The sequence below is a fragment of the Mastomys coucha genome, unplaced genomic scaffold (genome assembly GCF_008632895.1).
Source record: "Mastomys coucha isolate ucsf_1 unplaced genomic scaffold, UCSF_Mcou_1 pScaffold13, whole genome shotgun sequence".
Taxonomy (NCBI): domain Eukaryota; kingdom Metazoa; phylum Chordata; class Mammalia; order Rodentia; family Muridae; genus Mastomys; species Mastomys coucha.
Window position 1 is genome coordinate 80073656 of NW_022196895.1, and position 25538 is coordinate 80099193.

Genomic DNA, 25538 nt, shown 5'->3' on the forward strand with positions numbered 1-25538 from the left:
TCTGCTTAGACCATTCTATCTTTTTACTCCAAGAAACAAGTGTGCCAGAGGTGTAGTGGGAAGTGGGTCAGGCTCCTCACAGAGAAACTGGGTAGGGTTAGGCCATTAGAGTCTTGGCTGTGTTCTAGCTGGAGACGGAGCTAACACGGGGTAAGCTTCACCTTCCATCTTCTAGCTCTCTGCAATTCCTTTGCTTGGATAAACTTCTGTCTAATGCTTCTACAGTCTTCTGAGGACCTCCTTTTAAGAGTCCCGTTAGCAAGATGGCTGCTAACTGGCCGGGATCCCCACTAAAGTTATCTGGTCGACCCGGAAATCTAATTGGGCTCATCATCCTCCATCTACCTCAAGTTTCAGTGCTGTCTGGTCAGCGTAGCCTGAGTCCCCTGATGTCAGAATTTTCTCTATAGAAATCTTCCATCCTCACATCCAGCCCAGCACTTCCTAAGCTTCAGAACTGAGCTCGGTTTGATCCTGAGATTTCTTTTCTTTCCTGGAAGTACCTTGGATAATCCATGACTGCTATCTGGCTATGGTTTTTTATATACTTTCAGCTAGTCTCTTGACAGAGATTCCCAAAGCTGTATGAACCCAGTCTTGGTACATATACTTAAAATACTTGGTCATACAGCAAACCAGTATGGAAAACCCCAATGCCTACACCAGGCTTTTTGGTTTACTTTGTGGCAAGGATGTGTAGCAGTGAATACTGCTCAACTCTCAGGGAGGGCTGAGGCCTCTCACAAAGGTGACCATGTGAGTGAAATTATAGCACCACACTGAAAGGATGTTCTATGTCTAGAAATGGCCATTTTGCTTCATGATGATCTCCCAACCTACCAATAGCAAACACTGTTCAACTCCCAGCATGGAAGCCAAGATCTAAGCCATATCTATATGCTATGCTGACTTGAAAATCAGTCTTCCTAGCATGCAGATATCCTTGGGGCTGGATCATTCAATTGGCTGTAGCTTAATATAAAAATGGTCTTCTGGGGTTACAATCTCTACGTAAAATGTCATTGGTTGGGCTTTTACTTCTTTAAAATTGTCATGTTTTCTCGGGGGAAAAAAAAACCAAAACAACCTTAAGGAAAGCTGTGAGCTTGCTGTGTCGTCTTTATAGACAATCCATGCTGCAATGAATGTCCTTTGCTCGCAAGCCCTGCCATGCCTCATTATTCTGAGGCACACATTTGTGTATGTGCTTCTTAAACTCCCTTACATTCCAATAGTTGTGTAATGAGAGAGAAAAGAGAGGTAACATTAACCTAGCTCTCTATAGGTAATTACAGGATACAGTAGCTTGGAGAAGCCTTCGAAATCTTTCTGAGTCTACAAACACCTTCTGTACCTTTTTTTTTTCTTATGCAAAGACCTGCTCTTTTCATCGAGAATACAATGTGATTGCTGGTTTGACACTGCAGGCTACACTGGTTTTATGAAGGATTAAATGCCACCTGAGACATATTTATCCTAAATAAATCACACACGGTAAACTACAGCATGTCAGTGTCAGCGCCCTGGACTGAAGCGGAAAGGTTAGCCATACAGGGCTCTGCAAAGGCAGGAATTAACATTGAGCCTCAGGACCGCAGGGCTGTGCACGCCAACGGGAGAGGTGATCAAGAAATATCTCCACTGAAAGCCCCTCACCCCCCCCCCTTTTTTTAACATGTATGAGGATCCTGGAGAGGGCCATCACTTTGTAAAGGTCACCTCTATCCTGATAACAAACGGGAGTGGATCCTGTCACTGTTTGGCAAAGACACTGTTCAAGAGGAGCTGAGTAGACCTGCCATTTTTAGGAAGTAGGAACAGTCAGTTAGCTAATTGACTCAGTGTCAAAGCTCAAGTTGTACCTTTTCTTATCTTTTGGTAGAAGGGTAGGTGGATGGAGGGAGCTGGCCCCGGAGTGGACACAGCTCAAGGCAAAGCAAGCAGGAGGCCAGAGGCCTTTCCCCAGTGCTTCCTGTTACCCTAGGAAGGGATTGAGATGGAATTCATCCTGAGAGACTGGCTTCCTGTCCTGAACCATGATAGACTGTGCCCGAGCTATTTGCCAACCATTGATGCAATGTCATTGGGCTGCAGCTGTTGTTCTACTATATATGAAAGTGGTTAGAGCAGAGGGGGATCTTCCTTGGTAGGCTGGCACTCAGTACATCACCACCTTTTGTTTAATGCTATAATTTTATTTCAAAGAAAACAACAAGAACAATTTTGCCTTTGAGGAATGGGGCTATTTTACAATTTTGAAAACAAAACAAAAAGAGCAATGGAATCAAGAAAGATCGCCAGAACATTACCCTGCATCCTGCACTTACAGTGCTGGGGGAGTGGAGCAAGGGGTGGGCGTCCACTGTAATGTCAGCCTTCCCATACTCTGAAAGTCACAAATAAATGCTGCAGAAACGATACTGATACAAACAAATATTTCATATAAAAAGCAATGAATGATGTTTTTCATAGTGGACATTTCATGTACAGACTTTATGGTATGAAATGAATTCAGAACGAGAATTAATTAATTGTCTCAACCCAGGTGGATTGTAACTGAATAAAAATTTCAAGACTTTTCTCAAACCACAGATGAAAGATTTCTCTTGTGCAGAACAGCCATGGCAAAGGAATCCCCTAAAATATTTGCAGAGAGGAAATGTATACATAAAATGAATTAATAGGCTTCCTTTGGTCTGGGAACACCATTACCTTAAACTTAAAATAACAATAAAAACAATGTGTTCACTGCTTCAAGATGTAATCTTGGTAGTTCCGATTTTTAATCGGCTGTGGGAGAAGATGGCAGAGCTATATGAGCTGTAGCAGGCGCAGAGGGCTGGGGCTAGTGACATTTCCTATTTCCCATAGGGGACACCATCTTTGATGACCAAACAGGGAACTTACACGGGAGAAAACCCAGGGAAAACTGCTTCTCACCACAGTGGTGCTCGAGGGGCAAGGCCATGAGCAGAGGGCCCAGTGACCAGCTCTATGGCACAGGTTCATGCTGCCTACCCACTCTTATTAGGCTGCTGGGCAACCTAGGTGCAGGCTTGGCGATGTTACCCCTGCCTGAAGGGCTTGTTCAGCACACCTCTGAAGTAAACATGACAAAGCTCAGTGGCCCCTGTACATCTCTGCATACTGCCCTGTGCCCCGCATGGAGGCCTGCCTCATGCTTCCTGGAGCTCACTGTTTTCTCTTTGGCTCTGGACCACTGTGGCTGCTGGGGAGCCATCCTGGGTATAGATGACCATGCTTGTCAACTGTTCTGTGCTGCTGGCACCCACTGCCTCAGCACTGAGTGCAGCCCCAGCCTGCAGGATCTCTGGGGAGCTGGCTGTCTCTATCACGGTGTGGGAGTAAAGCCCCGGGTCTTCCTGAACACCCGGAGGCAACTCGGTCACAATGTAGTGAGTGGCACCCTCAGTGAAGCTGCTACTGGATTCACGGACCATGGCTTGGACCAGCTCTTCCGTTACAATGATCTGAGAGATCTCTCCTTCTGACTCTACCAGGTCCATGTGCTCCGCTGGCACCCGCAGGTCATGGGTCTCAGCTTCCTGCATGATGAACTGGGAGCCTTCTCCAGCCACCATGTGAACGGCGCCCTCCTCATTCACAATGACTTGAGTAACGCCATCCTTTATCAGCTGGCTGGCTGCGGCTGTGTCACAGACAGCGAACTGGAGGACTCCCTGCACCATCTTCTTGAAGGCCACCTGGGCTCGCTCCTGAGACGTGAGGATGGCTGAGGGACGGACAACCTGGGTCAGTACTTCCATGGCTGCTGGACTCTCCTCAACATCTTGGAACAGTTGAGTCTCCGTGGCCTCCACCTTGACATGATCATGGGCTGCTTCCTGGCTGGGCAGCTGGATCAGCACGTCCTTGTGGCTGGGCCTGCCTTTGTCTTCATGCCCCACTCTGCTCTCCACCTCTCCCAACTCGGTGACAGCACACAGCAATGCATCCAAGGCTGAGGAGTTGTCAGATGGAGGGACTCCAGCCTCAGAGAGACTTAAGATCTCCTGCTTGGTGACCTGCTGTATGACAGCAGCACCTGGACTGAGGGCCTCATCCATACTGTGACTTTCCATGGAACCCCCCATGACAACCACCTGGGTGGCTCCGTCTGCCAACTGCTCAGGGAGGATGGGTCCAGGTACCACACTGCCCACATGCGACCCAGTTTGACTTGTGGCAATGACCTGCCCGTGTTCTGTGATGTGTACCACCCTGGCCACTTGGCCAGCCATTGCCAGTGTCTGCAGTGTGGCCGCAGCAGTCTCTTCCACAGAGCCATCCAAGGCGAGCTCCCCATCATAGCCCTGGATGATGATGACCTGCTGGACCTGCTCAGGGGAGGAAGTCTGTCTCTTGCTGCTCCTCAAGGACCTCTCCTTGACAGGCGACTCCTCTGCCAGGGTGGCTGCAGTGAAGGGGCTGTCTGTCTCCACAAAGGTGGCTCCTTGTCCCTTCAGGCGGCACTCATAGGACTTGGACACGATGCCTGTAGGAGACAGGGACCAGTTAGAGTGTGGAAAGAGAACTTCAAGATTCAGCTTAGACAGCTTTCTGCAGCCTCAGTGAAGGATGCGTGGCCCCCTCTGCAGAGGCCAAGGAGGCTGCTTACTCCTGTGCACCTTCACAGGCTGTTATGAGATATACTCCTTCCCATAAGCACATGACATCTGTACAAACCCGACTCTCTGCAGTACTGCTGGTGTGCAGGGTCCTGGGCTGAGGTACAAGAAGCTCCTTCCGGGTGATGCTTAATACTGTCAACTGGATAGCATCTCCAATACCTATAGCCAAACCTCTGGACATGTCTGTGAGAGTTATTAAGTCAGGGTAACAGAGGTGGAAAGCACCACCTTAGCTGCAGGAGGCGCCATTCCACCGGCTAGGGACCTGGACTGAACAGGAGGAGGTGAACTGAATCCCTGCTCCTGACAGCACCCACAAGCTCCTGATGCCGTGCCTTTCCTGCCATGACGGTCTGTCTCCTTTAAGTTGTTTCTCGTGAGGCACTGTGTCACAGCAGTGAGAAAACCCCTGTACTTGGTCCCTCTCATGTCCAACAGCAAGGACAAAAGGGTAGCAGTAGGATCTTTTGACCCCAAGGAAAACCTTTTCTTAATGTACAAATATCAAGGACAGTACATTTGTTTAGTCAATAAAGATAATGAAAGCTTTACACATTAAATTAAAAAGTATGTTACCAATAAATGCAGCTGTCAGAGTTGATAGCAACAAATATTTACTGAACTGAAGTGAGAGGTAGCCCAGTGTGGCTGTGGTGAGCTGTGTGGGCTGGGCACTCGGAGTCTGGAACCAGGTCTCTCAGAGTAGGCAGGCTCTGGGGCCCAGGACACAGCTCCTCCTACCCGTTCAGTTCAGGTGCTCAGCATGGAAAAGGAGACAGAGTCAGTGAAGCTTTGCCTACTGGCATTACCACAGTGGCTCGAACACCGTGGAAGCAGAGGAAAGTGCAGCTGCAGAGAAGAATAAATCACGTAGTCTATGGGGCAATACAGTGTGGAGGGAAAGGACATAGTCTATAGGGCTATAGGACAGTGTGGAGGGAAAGGACCTGCCGAAGAGCCATGAGCTGGGCCTTCAAGGAGAGGGAGACCCTAGATGGTGAGCTGTGCAGAGAGCGAAGCACAGGATCCTGGGCATGCCACACGTTCCATGCTCCAGCAGCTGTGGCTAGAAACCTGTTGAACGCTTTTAAACAGACTGACGAGAACTGGGACACAGGGCAGCAGAGCAAATGTTTCCACGTCAACCTCAAGTCCCTCCTAGTGAGAGCGCAGTGGCTCGTCTGAAAACACAGCAAGGCCCTGGGTGTGGGCAGTGCTGACAATGCGTGACATGGTTTAGTTCCATTGTGGGATGAGGAGTGGACAGAGAGGACGGGTAGGGGAAAAGGAAGAGGACGGGTAACCCTAACAACCACCTGGCCCGAGACAGTAAGCGCAGCTTCAGCCTTGCCAGTCTCCCAGCCACTCTAATTTCAGCTGAGGCTGTGGTTTCAGGGCCACAGGCCCAGGGCTGAGCTGTCTGCCCAGGAAGTCAGTGGATGTGGGACACACATGTGTACACCTTTATGACCTCATCTGTAACTCAACAGGGTAAGAAGTGATGGGAACCGTCTGCCGTCTCCATAGAGAATGGACTCTGATTAGAGTTCCTGTTTTCTCCACCTCCCCTCACACCCATGTTCAACATTCCATCAGCAGCACCTGCATTTCTGACACAACTCTCTTACACTCTCAATGAACTGTGCAGAGTTTATTTTTTATGTACTTTATTCTTATCAAGGGGTGCAAGAGAGACAGGATCAAGTCTTGAAGCTCATTATTTATTGCTGGCATCCCTTAAAAACAGCATTTTTGCTCACCTTGATGGTGTTCTCCGATGAAGCTTTTTTTCCAAGACCAAGTTAACCCTGCCAGGGCCTTTGGGTAGGAACAGTGGTCCTGGATGTGGAAGCACTCCTGAGCGGTTTTGTCTTTGTTGGAGAACTCTCTTGGCTGTGGGCCACAGAGGGCTTATTGGAGCAACTGTGCACCCAGAAGCTTCTTAGCTCACTTCACAGCCACAGCACACTGTGACAGGAAGGTGCTGCTCAGCTTGGCGCAGCAGGGAACACGGGAGACGGGACTGTGATAGCTAAAGGTCAACTAAACTTCCCCACAAGGGTCCTTGAAGTCCATGAGTCTAGCCCAAACAACACCGTACTCTGCTCTTTCTCAGTCAGCCCCACAGTGAGAATGGAGCACTGTGTGACCACTACCTCAGGCTGCTGGGAGATGGGAGCCTCAGGTGTGCCTCTCGGGGTTTTCACCCCGGAGTACACTCTACAGGAGTTTGAAGGCTCTGCATGGGAACCTGCTTGTGCTTGTGAGCTCCTGATGCCTCACGCAACCTTCTGCTGACTTTCTAAAAACCAAAGCCTCTCATTTGCCTAGACCAGTGCAGTACATTGCTCTGTGGCCACAGAGTCTGGGAGATAAGGGTGAGGGCGGTCAGTCTGAGGATGCTAGGAAACAGCTCAAGCACGAGCAGGTCTCCCTGAGTAGATCTCCTTGAGTAGATCTCTCTGAGCAGGTCTCCCTGAGCAGGTCTCCCTGAGCAGGTCTCCCTGAGTAGATCTCCTTGAGTAGATCTCTCTGAGTAGATCTCTCTGAGCAGGTCTCCCTGAGCAGGTCTCCCTGAGTAGGTCTTCCTGAGTAGATTTCCCTGAGCACATCTCCCTGAGCAGGTCTCCCTGAGTAGATCTCCATGAGCAGATCTCCCTGAGCACATCTCCATGAGCAGATCTCTCTCTGAGCAGGTCTCCCTGAGTAGATCTCCCTGAGTAAATTTCCCTGAGCAGGTCTCCATGAAGGTCTCCACAGCTTCACCTGAGCTCATGTTGTCATTTCACCTTTCACCTGCCCTCAATTTTCTTCTCTGAGAAGTTAGACTGCGGCAGTCTCTGAAGAGACCCAACACAGAGGAGCGTCCGCCACAGACCTGACTGTACCTGTGACTGAGTTTGAACGGGCCTGGCTCCTGGTCAGTCCATCTGTCTGTCATCCACTGGGTCCTCCAGCTCACTGCTTGGGTCTGTTGGGCTCCCTTCTGCTATGCATGCAATGCCATAACCAGCTCTACCTTTCCAGCCTGGAATGAAGCATTTTGCTTGCCTTCCTCAGTTCTGATTTGGGTTTGTGTCTGCTCATCCTGATGTCAAGGTCACACACAGTGTAATTCATAGACTGGTTCATTCAACTGGTCCTGCCTCCAGTAATTACAAAAGAAGGGAATATTGCCTGTACAGTAAAAATCAGGAGACCCCCACCATACAAGTTGGGGGAAATGAGAATCATCTTATTCTTAGAAGGCAAGAGAGACCACTTGCTTAGGCCCCAGCAGTCCCACTGCTCACTAGAAACTTGAAGGAAATCATCTTGGGTACAGAGTGATCCTCTGATCCCCTTGCAGCATTGATAATTAAGATTCCGAACTATTTGCTCAGTTCATTTGAGTTCAGAGATGGGTTAAGCTACTTCCAGCCCATTAAAGTAAACTGTGTGGGTAAATACTGCTGCCAGTTGGTTCTGTGATGAAGTTTAATGCCACCAACATCTTAACCTCCGGCAGCGAAGCCCCAGCCAGTCCATCATAGTTCATAAATGTGAGTGCAGGTCCGTCTTTTGATTCAGCAATTTAATAACTTCGAGTGCTGTCAGTACTGCTTTGAAAAATAGCACCTATAAAATGTAACAGCCTCAATCAGATTGAAAAAGATTCACCCATTGAAGATTCTTCCATTTCAACCATAATGAATTAATGTGGAGCGATGCAGAAGTTCAAGTGTCATTTAAACGAATGTGAATCTCTACTGTAACTTTAGATTCCAGAATGTGATGGGCACGCGAGCTCTTTTTAGTGAGAATGGACTGTGAGGCGCACCAGTGCAGATGGTCACATGGAGCAGCGCCGCTGGACAGGGCAGGCTTCAGGTTTTATCCCAGAGGCCTCCATATGGCTGCAGCTTCAACAAGCATGCAGATCTTCAATGGCCTAGCATTTGTGCTGTACTTATTTTTAAGATACACTTGGATTTCAGAGCAATGTCTAAACTCTGGACCTGTTTCCAATAGGGCAAACAAACATGTGCAGAAGTTGGGAGTGGAATTAAAAGGCAGCCCTGTTCATGATCATGAGACCTTATATGGCTTATCTGCTCCCATGCGCAGAGACACTGCTCATGTCTAAACTTGAAGAAGAGTTGCTAACTACAATGATAATAAAGGTGGCTCTTTTTTTTTTCTTGAGATCTTTTTTCAATGAAGTGATTTTGGGGCTAGGCCTTGCTTCAGTAGAACATAGCAACAAAACCGCTGACCTTTCTGTAAGAGCGTGCTCCAGAGATGGAGACAATGGGTAGGTTGTGAAGGCTAGTGGCCCGAAGGCACACCAGGGCCTGCTCCTCTCTCTTCCAGGCTCTGGGCAGTGGAGGACCTGTGCACCTGACTCCCTTCTTTGTGTGTGAGCTGGGCTACGGCTACTGTCATCATTTCCCCCCACAGAATAAATACCTTATGCTTTTGTTAAGCTTACATTTAATTAAAATGTACAGAATTTGTGCAGTAAACTCAAATGAAACAAATAAAACAAGGGCCCCCTCTCTTGAAGGCATACGTTGTGAATGAAAAATGTCATTACAGACTAAAAAATTTTGCAGTAAACAGGGCCTACAGAGAGAAGTTTCCCCTGTAATGACATCCATAAAATACACAAATGGCACTTTTAGTACCATCCTGAATATGGCATTTTCTGTGCTCTACACACAATCTAAATGGTTTGATCATAGAGCATAATACTCCATTGGGTTTATAGAACAATCAATGTTCCATAAAATGATGTATTTATCCAATAGTAGGCTCAGCAGTTACTGGTCTATGACATTGTAGGACACAGGCTTGGGCTCCTCTCAGCACACATGCTGGCTGTAAAACTTATCTAACACCACTTCAACAACTTCATCTCATCTGTGGCAAGTAATTTGTGGAAGCCTCAGCTTGGTTCAAAAAAAAACTTGTAATAAAAATTCATAGAATTTTCAGGAGAATGAAGGCTGATGACAATAGAAAGGTCACATTGTGTCTGCACTCAAGGGGTCAAAGGTTGTCGGCGGTTCTAAAGCTGAAAGTAGATTTCATGCATCGTGTAGCAGATAAAGATGGCATTAAAAAGACGTGTCGTGGGGTGAGGCGCCTGACGCTGGCGAGAGCGGTGTTAATATCCTATGTAAACCGCTCTGCAGCTATGAGCCAGCGTTTATGTCACACCCGGAGCCTCCCCTGAGCAGTACTAAATGTTTATCTCGTGCTCGGGCGCACTGCAGATTCTGTGGTTTAGAGTCTGTGTTTTGGTTAAACCACTAAAGCCTGAAAATGCTGGGTTGTTTCACTGTCATAATTAAAGCACCTTGAATATGAAGTGATCCAAAAAATAATACTTTTCATATAAAAACTTGGGGCACACATGACATTGTGATTCTTAAGCCATGTATAATTTTTCCTGACTTTCATTTTAAGATGTAATTTAAAAAAGAATGTTAAAAAATCATACTTAATGTCTATTAAAATGAAACAATATTAACAGATTATGCTAATAAATTAGAGCCATATTTTAATGTCACAAAAGCTTATAAGTTTCTCAAGTGAAAGCAGGAAAAATGACAAATTAAAATTCAGTGAAATATAACCTTTTAGAAGTTTAAAGCAGGGAATACATTATTCTCACAATAGCAGCCAGCAATAGTTTAGCCAGTCAAATCGATGTCGATAATTGCTCTGTAATTTATTCATCTTAAAGACAGCAACCATCCTTGGCATCGTGCAGGGTGCCCGCTTCCAACCTGGCTTAAAGAGTGAGTGCTTTCCAGGCAGGCTGGTCCAGTCTCCATGTGGAAGGGCCTTGTCTCTGCACAGCGTTTCATACCACAAATATGTAGGGAAGCCCTCAAATTATTGTCAAAAATCACAGCCCAGACTGTAGGACTTGACTGGGATTAAAAACAGAGCATGTGCTGGAATAACAGTGACAGAGTGGGGTGGGGCGAAGCCTGCCAACACAGGGCGGTCAGTGTCTCATGCCCATCACCTCTGCCAGGTTACTAAAGTTCACCTAGGAAGCAGAAACAAGTGGGATATCTGTGATGCAGAATGAAGAATGAACTCAGCTTTTGATGGACTTGTTCCCCTGGCTGGCAGAGCAGCAGGGCTTGTGTTCGAGCACAGGATTGGTTACTCTGGACCTAAAATGAGCCTCAGTGACGTGGCTCACCTCAGCTGTGTTAGATGAACCACAGCAATGACTACATTCTCCTTACCCCAGACATAAGCACACACAGGCACAGCCTGAAGAACTACATCACAGTTTGATGAAGGTCTCTGCTTCCCAAGAGATGAGAGAAATTATTGTCCTATAAGAAATTAGCTCAAGTTAAGCCACTGAAAAGCTCTTTAGATATAAGCTCGAATATCACTCTCTGCAGATGCGCCATACAAGTTTTAGTGAAGGGCACACACAATGGGCCAGGACAAGCATTCAGGGCACCACTTGGTTTAACTCCTTTTTCTTAAGTCTCATCAGTATTACACTTTGTGCTGGTGGTGACAGAGATGATTATGAATGACCTCTGAAAAGAATTCTAAGATATCCAGAAAAAAAATGAAGAATAAATTTTATCTCAGGTTGGAAATATATACTTGTTCAGGTTTCTAACTTTACCAAGAATAGTCTCTGTGGGCCCAGGTATTTCCATGGGCACTGAAGGGTGGCAGAATAAAAGACAATATTTTACCTTTAAGGAAATTCTGTATTAGATCAGACCCTTAGGTATATATTATCATTTTCATGCATGAAGATATGGCAGTAATGGGAGCTGGGCACACAAATCTCAGTCAGCGAGGGGAGAGCACAGCCTTTAAGGTGATCTTCCTAGGCTTCGAGGTGAGGGAGCCGGTGCTTAACTGTTTCTCTGCTGAGCAGACTCTATGAGCGTCAGTCATATGTCATGAAATACCAACTACAAACCTTTGAATGGTGTCGTCAGTTTCACACAGTGATGAAATGGTACCTTAAAGTTAGACTGCAAAGTGCTCTGATCTTGTCGTTCACTCATGAATGGCAGGTCTTAAAAACAACCAGGTGACTCACCACCAGAATGCACCAAAATCCATTCAAACAAACCAAGGGAGAGGTGGAACCTCCCCCACGTGGGGCGTCCCAGCAGGCCGGGCGTCAGCGAGTGTAGGGAGAGGTATGGGAAAGCGCATGTCTGCACCCATGCCTGCACCCATGCCTGCACCCATGCCTGCACCTGTGCAGGCGCCTCTCACATTCTCGACATGATTTGGGGTACATGGGGCCAGGAGTCCGGTCTGTGTTGAGTGTTCTCACATCTCCTTCCTGTGCAGCCTTTCTGGGAATATGAACTGTTGGAGACTAAGGCTCACCTGCTCCTGCACACCACTACCTGGGTCAACATTCTTGCCACAAGCTCAGGACAGGAGGCCCAGGCACTTTCCCCACTTCTCAGAAAGGAAGCCAGAGGCTTGAAGAGGAGCTGCAGAATCCCAGTGGGGGAGTCCTTCTGAAGACCTGCAAGCTCTTCAGGTGGATAGCACCCATCTGCTCACTGCAAGCCTGCCTGGGTTTGACTTCACTTAACTAGTACAGGCATTCTTTTCTGCTTTATGAAATCAGGAAATTAAGAAGTCCAACGACCTTTTCCGAAATGTCCTCTGACAGTTTATAAATGCTCAGTACAGATAACACAACATCAGGAGACAAGGTCTATTTTTCAAAAGTTGTACGCATTACACATACCTTAAAATTATGTAAATACAAAGCTTAGCCAGTGTCGCTGGAGGGCACGCCTCTCAAGGCTGACTTCAGAGGCTAACAAAGCAGACCCCCTTGTCCCCTTTTGTTTCCTGGCAAACCCTACGAGAAGATCACATACACGCTCCTAGTCTCCTAGGAGACCCATCTCCTCCATGTTATAGTATCATGCTATCTTTCCTGAGGAAATGAGAGGAAGCAGGCATTTGTCTTCATTGCACACACTTTTGCATGAAGGTAAAAAGCAAACCGCTTCCCGGCAACAGCACAGAGGCACCATTAAAATCAAATTTACAGTAAACAGAACCTACAGCTGGGGTAAAACACTAACTCTTAGTATTTTAATTATCTGCAAAGCTCTTGGAGGTCGAACATCTGCTCCTAGCCAAATGACAGCAGCTGCTTGTGTACACTTAAGACAATGCGGGCTCCTTCCCTACATCTTAAAGTGAGTCATATGGTCGTGGCACATGGCTGCTTTTGCTGTTGATCTGGCTAAGGAGACTGACGAGTCTTATGGGGACACCTGCAAAGTCTGATCCCACCACAGGAAGGACATCCCAAACTAGCCCGAATCCCTGGTCCTGTGAAATGAGCACATTAGAGACGGGGCCAGGCCTCGTGTGGCCTGCTGTAGCTAACAAGGCTGTCGATGCCAAGTCAGGAGAAGCTGGGCATTGTGCTGCAGGACCCTATGTGACCGGGCACCATGGAAAGAAGCCTGTGGTGGAAACAGTGGGGAGGAGAGGACAGAGGGCACCAGTCCCTTCTGACATCAACCTGGGGGAGCTGAGGGGCAGCTCAGTGCTATGGTTTACCCCGGGTAAGGCACATGCTGTTCCTCTGGCCTCATCCATACATTGGCATGGGTAGGGTCAGGACTGGCAGGTGCTGCCATGGTCAACATGGGAGAATGTAATAGTTAGCTTTCAACCAGTGGATGCTCAAATCTTTACTTTGTCTTGTTTTTTTTTTTAAACCTACTATGCTTCCTTCCTACTTAAAAAATAATCACAATATATCTGTGCCCTGGGTCCTAGAGAAATACACACACACAAATATGTATGTGTATGTATATATATATATATATATATATATATATATACACACACACATATATATATATAAAATATGAAGTTGATTTAAACATTTCATAGGACAAATCATGAAGCTTAAAGTATGAAGTGAGAGGAGGCTACTACTCTCTAAAATTTAAGATGTTTATATGACTGGTTTCATCAGAGATATATTAAGTGCATGCATGCAATCAAGGACACACAAACACTGTCAGGAACACACACCAGCACAAACATAGCCATACTGAGGGACCTGCTAGGTCTCAAGATCTCACTCTGCTCCTCCTACTCCCCATACAGAAGCCTGCACACACCCATCAGAGGTGCAAGTGTGTAAGTGGCTAGGTGAAGGTAAGGGCGTCGGACAGGAACAGCCTCTGTCCCCAGAGACAGCTCCTGTACAGCAGGCAGAGGGAACGGAACTCGTGCCAGAGCTCTCAGCCACACTTCACTCCTTACTACCTGTACAGGTGCTAAAGGGAAGGGCGGCAGGAGCTGCAGCGGCTCAGTGGTGCACCGGTGCCTGCCTCCTGCCACCCAAGAACCCCGACAAGTGCTGTTGTTACATTACCTTTGTATTTTCCCCATAAATATGGGGAATGATGTTGCTGATGCATCATTCCGCCTAACTAACTTACGGAAACAAACAAGGAAGGCGAGTGTGCACAGTGAAGCCATCAGCATGCTGACATCTAACAGCTACTACTCAAACACAGAAGAACAGATACTACACTGGTGTGAGGAGACACATTTATCACTACCATGGAAGGATCTGGGCTCTAGGGATAGCATACTAAAATGTGTACATAAGAGAATATTTAAGTCTTTCTCAGGTGCACATTCCTTTAACTTGAAAGTGACCTACCATCCATGGAGAGACTTGCTTTGGTAATGCCTACAAAAACAGAGGGGTGGATGGAATGAGAACTGGTACAGCCATCCTCACAATAAAAAGTATTCAGAGTCCAAAGGCCTCCATGTTGCAGGTGAAGGTGCAATGGAGGAACCACAGGCCTTTTATGGTGACCTGGAGTCCCAGGAGAGGCGACTCCTGGTTCTATGCACACATGTTGGACCTTTGGAAAGCAGATGAAGTGATAAAGCAGGCAAGCAATGCAAGATCAACGCCAAGTATAGAAAAACAAGAGCTTTTGAACTGTGGGATGAGAATATCTAGACAGCGCTTCTGAGACCTAAGCCCTGAGAACCCTTGGATCCATCCTGAGTGACCAAGGGTGCCTTGTACCAGGTGGGTGGAGTGGAGCTTTGGTAATAGAGAAGCCTACGAAGTCTCCAGCTCAGGGTACTGACTAAGCAGCAGTGCTGGGACTTGAGACCAGCACATCACGGAAGTTCAGAAGATGCAGGTAGTAGTCCCACACACATGTGCATTTAGTGCATCAGAAAACAGACTACTGTTTGAGAAGGACTGTCCTTCCTCATGCGGTGGCTGTGATCACACCTGGCTCTTCATGGAGCAAATTCCATGGTCCTTCAAGCCTAAAATGATTTGTGGATGTCATGAATGCTTCCTGCCCGTCAAAAAGGCACAGTGCCTGGTAGGCTTCCTCGGACACTAGAGGCAGGATGTCCTATGTCTAAGAACCTGAGTGACTGTCAGTGGCAGGACAGTGCTCAGGAGCAGACCAGGGTGGCGGTATGAGAAACTCTGGCTTTTGGGTTCCTATCTGTTCTGGTGGGGAATAAAGGATGGGACTTTGCTAAGCTCCAGTGTAAACTACAATGCCATTCTCCTGGATTCTGGAGCTAGACCACAATACCTGGAGCCACATTCTCTGTTTAGAGAAACTCTCCTGCCCGTGACAGACACAGCTCAGTCATGAGGCAACAGTGGTTATGACACATCATTTCCCTTATGACCTGGGTTCTCATGAACGTGCTATAATCCACAGCTGCCTGCTATGAGTGGATTCTACTGGGATCACCAATTATAAACTAGGAAGGCCTTGGAATAGGCTATCATCTCATAGAAACAGCACTTCTGGGATCTATCTGGCTGGAGCCTGTGTGAGTTGCTCGAGTTGTAGGTGGCCACACTGTACCCATTAGCAGACATGCAAAGTCAGGGATTTAAAAAGAATCTAAGCAAAGATTTCTTTGAGAGGGCAAACATGCACTCTTTTTGAACAAAACTACTACAAAATTACCTACTGAGCTATGAGGAGACAATTTGGTCTTTGAACAGAAGAGTTAGACATGGAAATATCAGAGTCATGAAGAATAATGAAGGAAGATTATTTTTTATTTAGATTTCACCAACACAGGAAAAAACACCAATGTTAAGACATTCAGTGGATTTCAAAGCCAGTATTGAAATAAAGAGGTTTTTAGTAAATTCTGTTGCCCCGTAATACTGTTCTTCAATTCTACATATGCTCAGGTTTTACTTTCATTTATATTAGTAATTTAAATTTCCTTGGATCAATAATCATCTTAACTACTTAACAAACACCGATATTGGCAGTTTACTTTATCATCAAGTCAAATACGGACTACAAAACCCTTTGGTGTGTAAGGAATTAACAATCTATCAGAGAGAATGATGCCTTGCTTTGTCTAGAACAGAAACCCCGCAGTTTGAAGATGAGTATGTTTTTTTCTAGGCAGTGCTAAGCAATGGAGAAAGCCTTGTATTATTCTAAGCACATGGCAACCCTGGAATTAATCTGCCTGGGAAGAAAGGTTGTGGCCTTGGGGTGGGGGATGGAAGAAGGTAGGAACAGAGTGAAGAGGTGGGTGTGGTTTGCTTATGCAACACTGAGGAATTGTACTTAGGAATCAGATGGTCATAGGAAGCACTGGGAAGATGTGTGTTAGTAGAAGGGAACTGCTGGAACTATGCAGGGTTCCTCCTAGTAATGCGCTGAAGGATGAGTCTGAACTTGTGAAGCTGTCCTAGCTGTGTAGGTGCAAGAATAAAAGAACAAGGGCACTTTTGTTTGCCTGCAATCTGGAAGCTCTCAACACACCTCCTCTACTTCAAGTGCCCATCACACTCTGTTCTGTTGACTCATCCTTTAGTTCCTGAATGTTCCCCTGTAGGAACCTCAAAAGTTGGCTAGAGACACCTCTAGACCAAGTGCTTAGCACAAAGCCTCAGATGGACAGGGATAAGCGACAAAGACAAGAGATAGAGGAAGAAGGAAGGAGGAAGAGGAAGAGGAGGAGGAGGAGGAGGAGGAGGAGGAGGAGGAGGAAATGGAGGGGAATTCAAACAAGGGAGAAGGGGGAGGAGAGGAGAATTCACACAAGGGAGGAGGGGACGGGGGCAAGGGAAAGGCAGGGCATTTGTCCGTGGCCCACAGGCAATGGTGGTTTATAAAAGGAAATCCCTTAGTTAGGATGAGCTGTTTTAACTGGGCACCCTAATTAGGTGAGTCAAAGGGGATTTTTGATAGCTAGACCTTGGTGGCCAGCCTCAGGAGCAGGAGGTAGGCAAATTGGGGGGCTAGCTTTAGGGGTGTAATCTAACCATGGCTATAGAGTTCTTTCACCACTATCCTCAAGTATAAGTTCTGCAAGAGAAGGAACCTAGATTGTTCTGCAAGTACTTGGCACAGTGTGTGGCACATTGGCACAGTGTGTGGCACACTGCATTTTTCTAGTTATTGGCAGAACAGAGGACACTGTGGGAATGCTAATACTCTAGATCAATCAAGGGTACTGGGAAGTCAAAACATGAGTCATGGGGCATAAGAAGACAGTGAGGACCAATTTGAGGCTAAAAAGAGGCCAGGAAGATGGAGACTAGATTCTGGGAGGCTCCTGTACTATTAGAAAGACCACAAAATCAATCATTCAGAGGAGGGTCCTGCTGGGAAGGATGGGGTGGGGTAAGCATCAGGTACCACAGAGCAGGCAGAGTACCACCATCGGGACAGTATGGTACCATTCCTGCTCTGGCCACTGGCCTGTATCACACATGGTCAGTGAACGGTAAACATTCATTCACACATGTCCAGTTTCACATACGATCAGAAGACAGGCAATTTGATTAGTAGTTTCATTAACTGAGGCAAATGAGGGGTTGGGAACCTGGAATGATATTCTCTAAATCGTGGGGACTTTCCTGTTTACTTTTACTTCAGTTCACCATTATAGGATGTCAAGCATTTTGCTGAACAAAAAAATGCTCTGTTCTTTCTTGGAGTAGCAAGGCAATCAGAATGACAGTGCTGAATTAATTCCTCATTTGCTGGCTGAAAGAAACTCAAAGCAGAATTGCCGCAGGGCAAACCAGAGAGAGTGACAGTCTGGAGCTCAGCTTTTCTGTGTCCATGTGACTACTGTGTGAGCATGTCTGCAGTGTCCTGGAGAGCCAACAGTTATCTTACTCAATTTACAGTGCTGGAGTAGCTAGTAGGGACTAGGGTTGGAAAGAATTAAGATATCTGAAAATTTTAGAAATTCCAAGAAGTATTGCAGATAAGTTACATACAATAAAGGAAGAACACGCCTCCCAGGAAAGCCTCGATCACAAAGCTGTCACATGACACCAGGTGGCAGGATGAAACCTTGGGTGTCCCAGTAGTTGCCCTTCACTTGGATGTACCTTCATTTTGGTGTACAGAGAAACTTTTGTGTTCTGGTTTTCACTTGACATCCATTGGCTAGAATAATGCTTACTCCAATTCTGTCTAACTAGTAACTGGACCACTACCCCATCTGCTAGCCATGCACAGCAAGTTTCCCAATAATAATATATAAATATCCAGTTAATCCCTATAACTACAATGTAGCTCAACATGCTAGTTTTAGTTCTCTATTAATGTCTGCTTATTGCAATCAAGGTTTTGTTTTATTGAATACTTTTTAAAAATTTATATTGAAGCAGTATTATACAAATTTTACAAATATACCACAATTTGGTTTGAATTTTGGATATATTATTCCTAAAGAACACATATTTGTCTCTTCAAAAGTATTTCCAACCTACTGAGAACCTGTTTATTTGACTCAATGAAACCCAGCATGAATTTGCGAAGGGCAGAAGCTAAGGGTAAACTGGGAGACAAATGCTTGAGTCCCACAGGCAATTTAGCTCCAGTTTACCCAGATATAGCACCCCTCACATAGGGGGTCGGGGAAGGGAGGCTTTTTTGAGCTTTAAATTCAACTTTATGAAAAAAGAACAACAAGGATTGGAGTAAGTCTGCACTTAGATCCTCTGGGTATTCATTCAAAGGGGCCAAGTCATGGAAGATACTGTATTCTGCCTGTGACAAGCTCTCAGACCTTGCTCAAAGGAGGCAGGACACCTTGGTGTTGACGATCATCAATAGGCTACATGATGATTTCATAATCTATTTTATGTCAAGTTGATTATTAGAACAACTGGGTTTTCTCCTCGAACTCTCAAATACACAACCCTCCATATGTAGAATTCTGCTACTTCTGGTTAATGCTGACAAACCATGGCACCAGCTAGGCAGAGGGATCCTAGCATAATCTTCAGAAAACACCAGCTTATCTTACCTTGAACCCTTCTGTTTGGATATGAAAGCACAGACTCCTCTGTATATTGGACACACCCTCGTTTCCCCAGCACAGCAGCCACTTACACTATCTGGGTCTAGAAATTAATAAGCTGATTGTAGCAAAAGAGTACAAATGGATTTAGAATGACTGCATTTAGCTGAGTTTGAGTTTAGTAAAGAATTGCTTTTGAGCATTTGAACCGAAATTCAGGAAAAGTTAAAAAAAAAAAAAAAAAGCCATGTTGAGGCTGGTTAACATTTAAAGATGGGAGATGCCTACTCATGAGGATGGAGGAACAGAGAGCCCAGAGGAGCCTTCTGGGTCACAGCACAGGAGCCCATCCTAATGCAGTTCATATTCCGTTTGAGATCCAAAACAATCACACTCTGCTCTTTTAGCTCAGAAACCTAATAAAGTTCCTAATAAAGGTTCTTGGCATTAAAGTTTCCATTTTGTAAAGGAACAGGATAGTGGGGTGGGTGGCACCACAACCCAGAACAAGCAGAGCAACGAGGAGTGTGGTAGATGAGAATGCCACAGGTCCTGGCATGCTCCAGATAGCACTGACACAATGGATGCTCCTGTCTAGAGGCTCTGCACAGGGACTGCCATGCTCTTGCTGTATCTGCAGGAAGCTTTAGCCACATTCCAATGTTTTCAAAGGAGAATCATCTATGTGTGGAACACCACTGACTTACCAAACGTTCTGCTGAATGTTCCAACACAAGCCGAAAGGATATTTAAAGAGATAAGCTGAATGCTTATAACTTATGTACACAATGTAAGCTCATTGATTTAGCTATCAATATGCATTTTAATCAAAATAAAAAAATTACTTGTTTTCAGTAAGATAGATTTTAAATTTCTGTTGAGATGAATGGATCTACACATATGTTGTAGTTCCTGCAGCACACACACACACACACACATACACACACACACACACACACACACACACACACAGAGCCTTCTACTTATCAAGTTTGAATATATTTTACTTTTAATCCAGAATACTGCTGACACTATCATCTTACTTATTTTGCATGGATATTCTTGAAGAATTCTTTGCTGAAATGCAAATTGGAACAATGTAGAATGTACTGTAGTTGGTGTGGAGTGCCCAAAAGAACTTTGGTGAGTAACTAGGTAACTGTCAGTCTCTGCCTAAAACACCAGACCCATGATGGTCTTCAGGAAGAGGTTCTTAAGTAATATGGAATAATGATTATTTAAATAAACTATTCATCTACATTACAGACCTATCAATGAGAATCCCATTAGTCAAGGACCATGCAAAAATGGGAGTTAGAAAAGTACTTTCCTAAAAATTATAGCAATTCATACATAAATACACACTAAAAAAGAACTATGAAAATGCATACCAAACCCACTCTGAGCTACACACTGCGAGGACTAAGAGGGATGGAAATACTAAGTGCTGGGGAAAGCATGGGGCACTGGTACTGCCACACACTGCTGGGGAGATGGGGAAAGCATGGGGCACTGGTACTTCCACACACTGCTGGGGAGACTGCAAATCTTCTTTGGGCAACAATTTGGCCATTTCTTAACATATCATGCTACAACGCCCCTCCTAATGAAATAAAAATACAAGTTTATCCTGAGACTTGTGCTAAACATTTATGGTTTACAATCATTCCCAAGTAGAGCAGCCAAAATATCTGTCACCATGAGAGTAGTTAAGCACACTGGTGCGTCAGTGCAATGGGATACTACTCAGTAATGAAAGAGTCAAATGGCACTTGGCTCAACCATAGGAATGAATCTCAAAAACATTGTGTTAAATAAGTACAAGGCATCATACTCTCAATTCCATTTCTGTGTCATTCTGGGAGAGACAAAACTGTAGGGAAGTCACCAGCTGAATGACGGGGAGTGGGTCTATACCAATGAGGAGACAGAGACTTTCTGAAATTTTGACTCGGTTGTGGAGATGGGTACATGAGTACACAATCGTCAAAATCAGTGCTTTTACCTATGGATTGCCAGGACTCTATAGGACACACTGTGATGTCCTCTTTAAAGTCACTAGATATCAAAATAACTCAATGCCTTGGTTTTGGCACCCAAAGATCTCATCTGTAAAGTTTCCTATTCACTTTTCAGAGACAATGCAGGACTCACTGTTCAAATACTTCTCTGAAGTTTAAGCAGCCCCAAATCATTAGGTTAGATTTTCACTTACTTTTAAGTTTCATTTTTAATTGATAACACAGAAATTCAAAGAATGAGAAATATTCTGAGATATGTGTGAATTGGATGTCTAGGAGTAAGAGATGTGTCTACCTGAAACCAGGTGGCCTTTAGCAATGAAGCATGGGCTTTGCCTGTGGGGGATGCTAGGGCTTCTTACTGCCACAGAGACTGAGTTTTGTCCATCCCTCCTCTACCTCATTAAGGAAAGACCATCCTTATATTCATCTTGCTTTCTAGAAAGATAGCAAACTGGACTGTCTACCAGATGGCTGTACTGTGGTTACTTAATATGGTTCTTAACTGTCTGTCCTTCAGTTACAGAGGAGCTGAACATTTGCTTCCTGCTCAGTTAGTTGTTGTGTATTTGCTCTCTTGGTATGTTCCAGTGGCAGCCAGATGTGAGACACACATGTTAAGGAACTTGTGCAGCTGCTGTGTCACAGCTAAAATGGCACCATGGAGGCAGTGTCAAGCCACTGAGTGTTTAGGAGCCATTTCTCTTGCGAGGTGGGGGGGGACTTCAGCTTTACATTGCCTTATGAACACAGCAAGGCTTTAACTCTTAATGATTTTTCTTTACCCTATCTTTTGGCAGATTCAAGACTCAGATCTGAGCTCTAATGCACTGAGGGTGTGTGGGCAACTTCTTCAAGCTCCAAGGCTTCAGTTTCTATGTCTATAATGTGGGCCATGGAGACCTTGCCAGACAGTTAAGTATCAGGGGAGATAATGTAAGCAGCTCGTGTGTGCCTTTGGCTGGCAACTACATAGGACATCCTGTTACTTGTTTTCTCTGGAGCCATGTAATGTGGCAGGGCTTGGAGCTATGCTAGACCACCATGTGCATCCACAGCACTTCTCAATACTTCCTCCTCCTCTGACTCAATGGTACTAAGAGGGTGATACACAGGTTGGAGAGATGGCTCAGCAGCTAGGGACGCTTGCTGCCCGTGCAGATGACTTGAGTTTAGTTTCCAGTTCCTCTGTCAGGCACCTGAGAGCCTTCTGTAATTCTAGCTCCAGGGGATCTAATGTCCTTTGCTGGCCTCACAGTCATGTACATAGAACTCTCATCCATGTTTATATACATAATACAAATGTTAAAAATGCCCAAATGTGGACTGGTGAGATGCGTCAGCGGATAAGAGCACTGTTTGCTCTTCTGAAGGTTGTGAGTTCAAATCCTAGCAACCACATGGTGGCTCACAACCACCTATAATGAAATCTGATGCCCTCTTCTGGTGCGTCTTAAGACAGCTACAGTGTACTCATTTATAATAATAAATAAATCTTAAAAGAAAAAAAGTTTTTTAAAAAAATGCCAAAATGTGAGTTGAACAACGATGACACCAATGGACACACCTAACTCGATGGGGAAAACCATAAGAGGCCTCCAGAAATCAATCTGTGTAGAACTACATCCATATATGCATTATACAATTAGTGAAAAGGGGGCCATGAATTTGAAGTGAGTGGAGAGAGGTATATGGGAAGGTTTGGAGGGAAAGAAAGGGGAAGGAGAAATGTAATTACATGCCAATTTCAAAAAATTAAAGAGAGAGAGAGAAGAAAAAAAAAAGCTAAAAACCAAGCTACATAGCAGCACCATTGTGAGTCAACTCAAATAATACTCATAGAACAGCAGCTCTGTGTTCTGATTGGCACAGATGGTCTAGTAAATACACATAGACAGTTGCAGAATACGAAGAAGTTCAAAACACTAAAAGATTTGATTGTTTGGTTCAAAACCAAGGATAGTCACTTCTCAGCAACCAAGATTACAGTCAAGATACACTGTATACTCTGAACAAATTGATATATTATGCAGTTAAACACATAAATCTGCTCAATAATCATCACCCTTCCATTTTAAATACAGATTAATACCAGGCTCTATGTAACATAACAAATGTGGAACTACCTGGGTGGCAGTGGTGGCAAATGCCTTAAATCCCAGCACTCGGGAGGCAGAGGCAGGTGGATTATGATGAGTTAGAGGCCAGCCTGGTCTACAGAGTGAGTTTTAGGACAGTCTGGGCTCCACAGAGAAACTCTGTCTTAAAATCCTGCCCCCCCAAGCCCCGTCACCCCTCCAAAAACCAAACATGAAACTAACCTGTAGTTATAAAGTCCCCTTTAGACCTGCTCCCTACTAGCCCTAGCACCCAGTCAGTGTCTTCCTATTCCTTTAGACCTGCTCCCTACTAGCCCTAGCACCCAGTCAGTGTCTTCCTATTCCTTTAGACCTGCTCCCTACTAGCCCTAGCACCCAGTCAGTGTCTTCCTATTTCTCTTCAGATTTGGAAGAAGCCATGATGTTTTCTCTGAAAACTCTGTTAATGGTTTGGAACTGAATCGCTCTCCACTGGCTCATGTTTGAACACATGGTCCCTAGCTGTTGACGTTGATTTGGAAGGATCTGGAAAGCAGTAGGTGAACAGGATAAGCCTTGGAAAGTTATAGATGACCTTGGCTCTTGCCTTGGCCATCAATTGTCCTGCCTTTCAGGCCATACTTTTAACTTATGTGAAAGGTATAACTAGATCAAGTTGAGCCTTTTCTGACTACAATTTAAAAAATATGTCCAGCATTTCAGATGCCTGAAATAAACCGTCAGGTAGGATCCTATGTAATGGAGGAAAAAAGAGACAAGGAAGGAAAGGCAGGAATGAATGAATGAATGAATGAATGAATCTTGGCCTCTGCATTCATGAAGTGCTAGGAAATAATGTGTAAAACTCAGAACTTTCAAGTATTCATAAGTTATTAAAAATCATTTAAAACAAATGATTTGACAGCTGCAAATGCAGGATAACACCTAGCCGAATTATAGAAACAGTGTGGATAATTACTTTTTCCGAACGTGAGGCCCTGTGGACCAAGGTCCTGTCTGAATCTCCCTGCAGCACAGTTACCACACAGGAGGACACATCCTGTCACCACATCAACCTCAGTCTCTTTATCATCCACACATCAGTCAGGATGATGAGAGATGTCCCAAGATCCTAGCAGTCTTCCTCTGAAGGACCTACATGTTAATTACTGCACTAATTATGGTTTTTGAATAACCAAATGCAGTAAGCATTCCAGGGGAGGTGCAGACGTAAACCGAAGACTGAGAAAATACTAGCTACTGAAGTCGTCAGTGTGAACTGACACACAGAACAGGTTCAGAAGAAGTAAGGCAGCAGGCTTTAAAAGACAAGCCTCCAAAATAATTAGGTTCCGCAAAGCAAGAAGAAATGCTGTTTCTTAATGGCAAGTGCGTTTAAACTGTTATCTGCAGATCTGAAGGTGAGCCTGCTTAATTCACTGCTGCTTCTTTTGTTATTAGGAAAACATAATTGTTGCAAATAATTAGCAGTAGAGTACATCACAGGCTGACAACAAAATTATAGAAATCTTCATATTCAGATCCGTCTAGCTGGCTATTAGGAACAGTTTCTGATCATAACCCATTAGTTGAAGTGCCGTGAGTTCCTGATTGCCACCACATAACCTGTGCTATCTGCCTAAGTTAACAGCCCCTATTTATCCAGAGTTTTCTTGACAGTAGAAATTGCTGAGGATTTTTACAGCTGCCACACAAAAGAACAGTATCCCACATGTGCACTTGAAAAGTGGGTGGTGCAATGACGGAAGCGTGGATTTTAACTACACTGTTGGTGTTAACTGCCACATTCTGAAGGAGACTGCAAAGCCACCTTCCTACTGCAGAGGCGGCAGCCAGTTCTCCCACACGGAGCACCACACGGAGCACCACACGGAGCACCACACGGAGCACCACACGGAGCACCACACGGAGCAGTGTGGCATCCATCCCAGCTATCTGTGGTTTTGTTTTTTGTCTTGTATGCAGTATTTCTTTTCTTCACAGCACTTTCTTTTTATTGTTTTTTAGCACTTAATGGTTGATATGTTTTTATTATTAAAATCCCAACTTTTTGTGAGCCTGCTAACTGCATGTTTTCTCTTGCTAAATAACCTGTTTTAGTCTAGCCAGCTAGCACTTTGTGAGGAGAAAAGCAAGACAAACGAGCTTGGTTGAGTTTCAGAGATCTCCTGGGTTACCCTCCAGTGGAACTCCACTTGGCTGGATTCCCCCTGCCTGTCGCCTGTCCCAGCGCTATCAATAAGGCAGCCAATGACCAGTACGGAGAAATCTAGTCATCTCACCATCGCCCTTCAAGTTCCTATGGAAAGGCTTTGGCACACAGGGCTGAGCTTATGAACCCACAAAGCTTTATGCTGCAACCCATGAGAGATAAGTTTGATTACTTTGGTAATTAATGATGCTGGAGAGTAATATGGATTTTCTGTTAGAATTTG

At 45.1% G+C, this 25538-nt stretch overlaps 1 protein-coding gene across 2 annotated transcripts in view; it reads right to left on the minus strand.

The window, feature by feature from the left end:
- Positions 1 to 2179: 2179 nt before the first annotated feature.
- Positions 2180 to 25538, minus strand: part of Znf407 (zinc finger protein 407) — a 411238-nt gene continuing 387879 nt past the window's right edge. For both annotated transcript variants that reach the window (XM_031366182.1, XM_031366183.1), the window contains one exon: positions 2180 to 4516. In XM_031366182.1, the coding sequence (XP_031222042.1) occupies positions 3177 to 4516 (1340 nt within the window). In that variant the 3' untranslated portion in view covers positions 2180 to 3176. The remainder of the gene's footprint in view (positions 4517 to 25538) is intronic.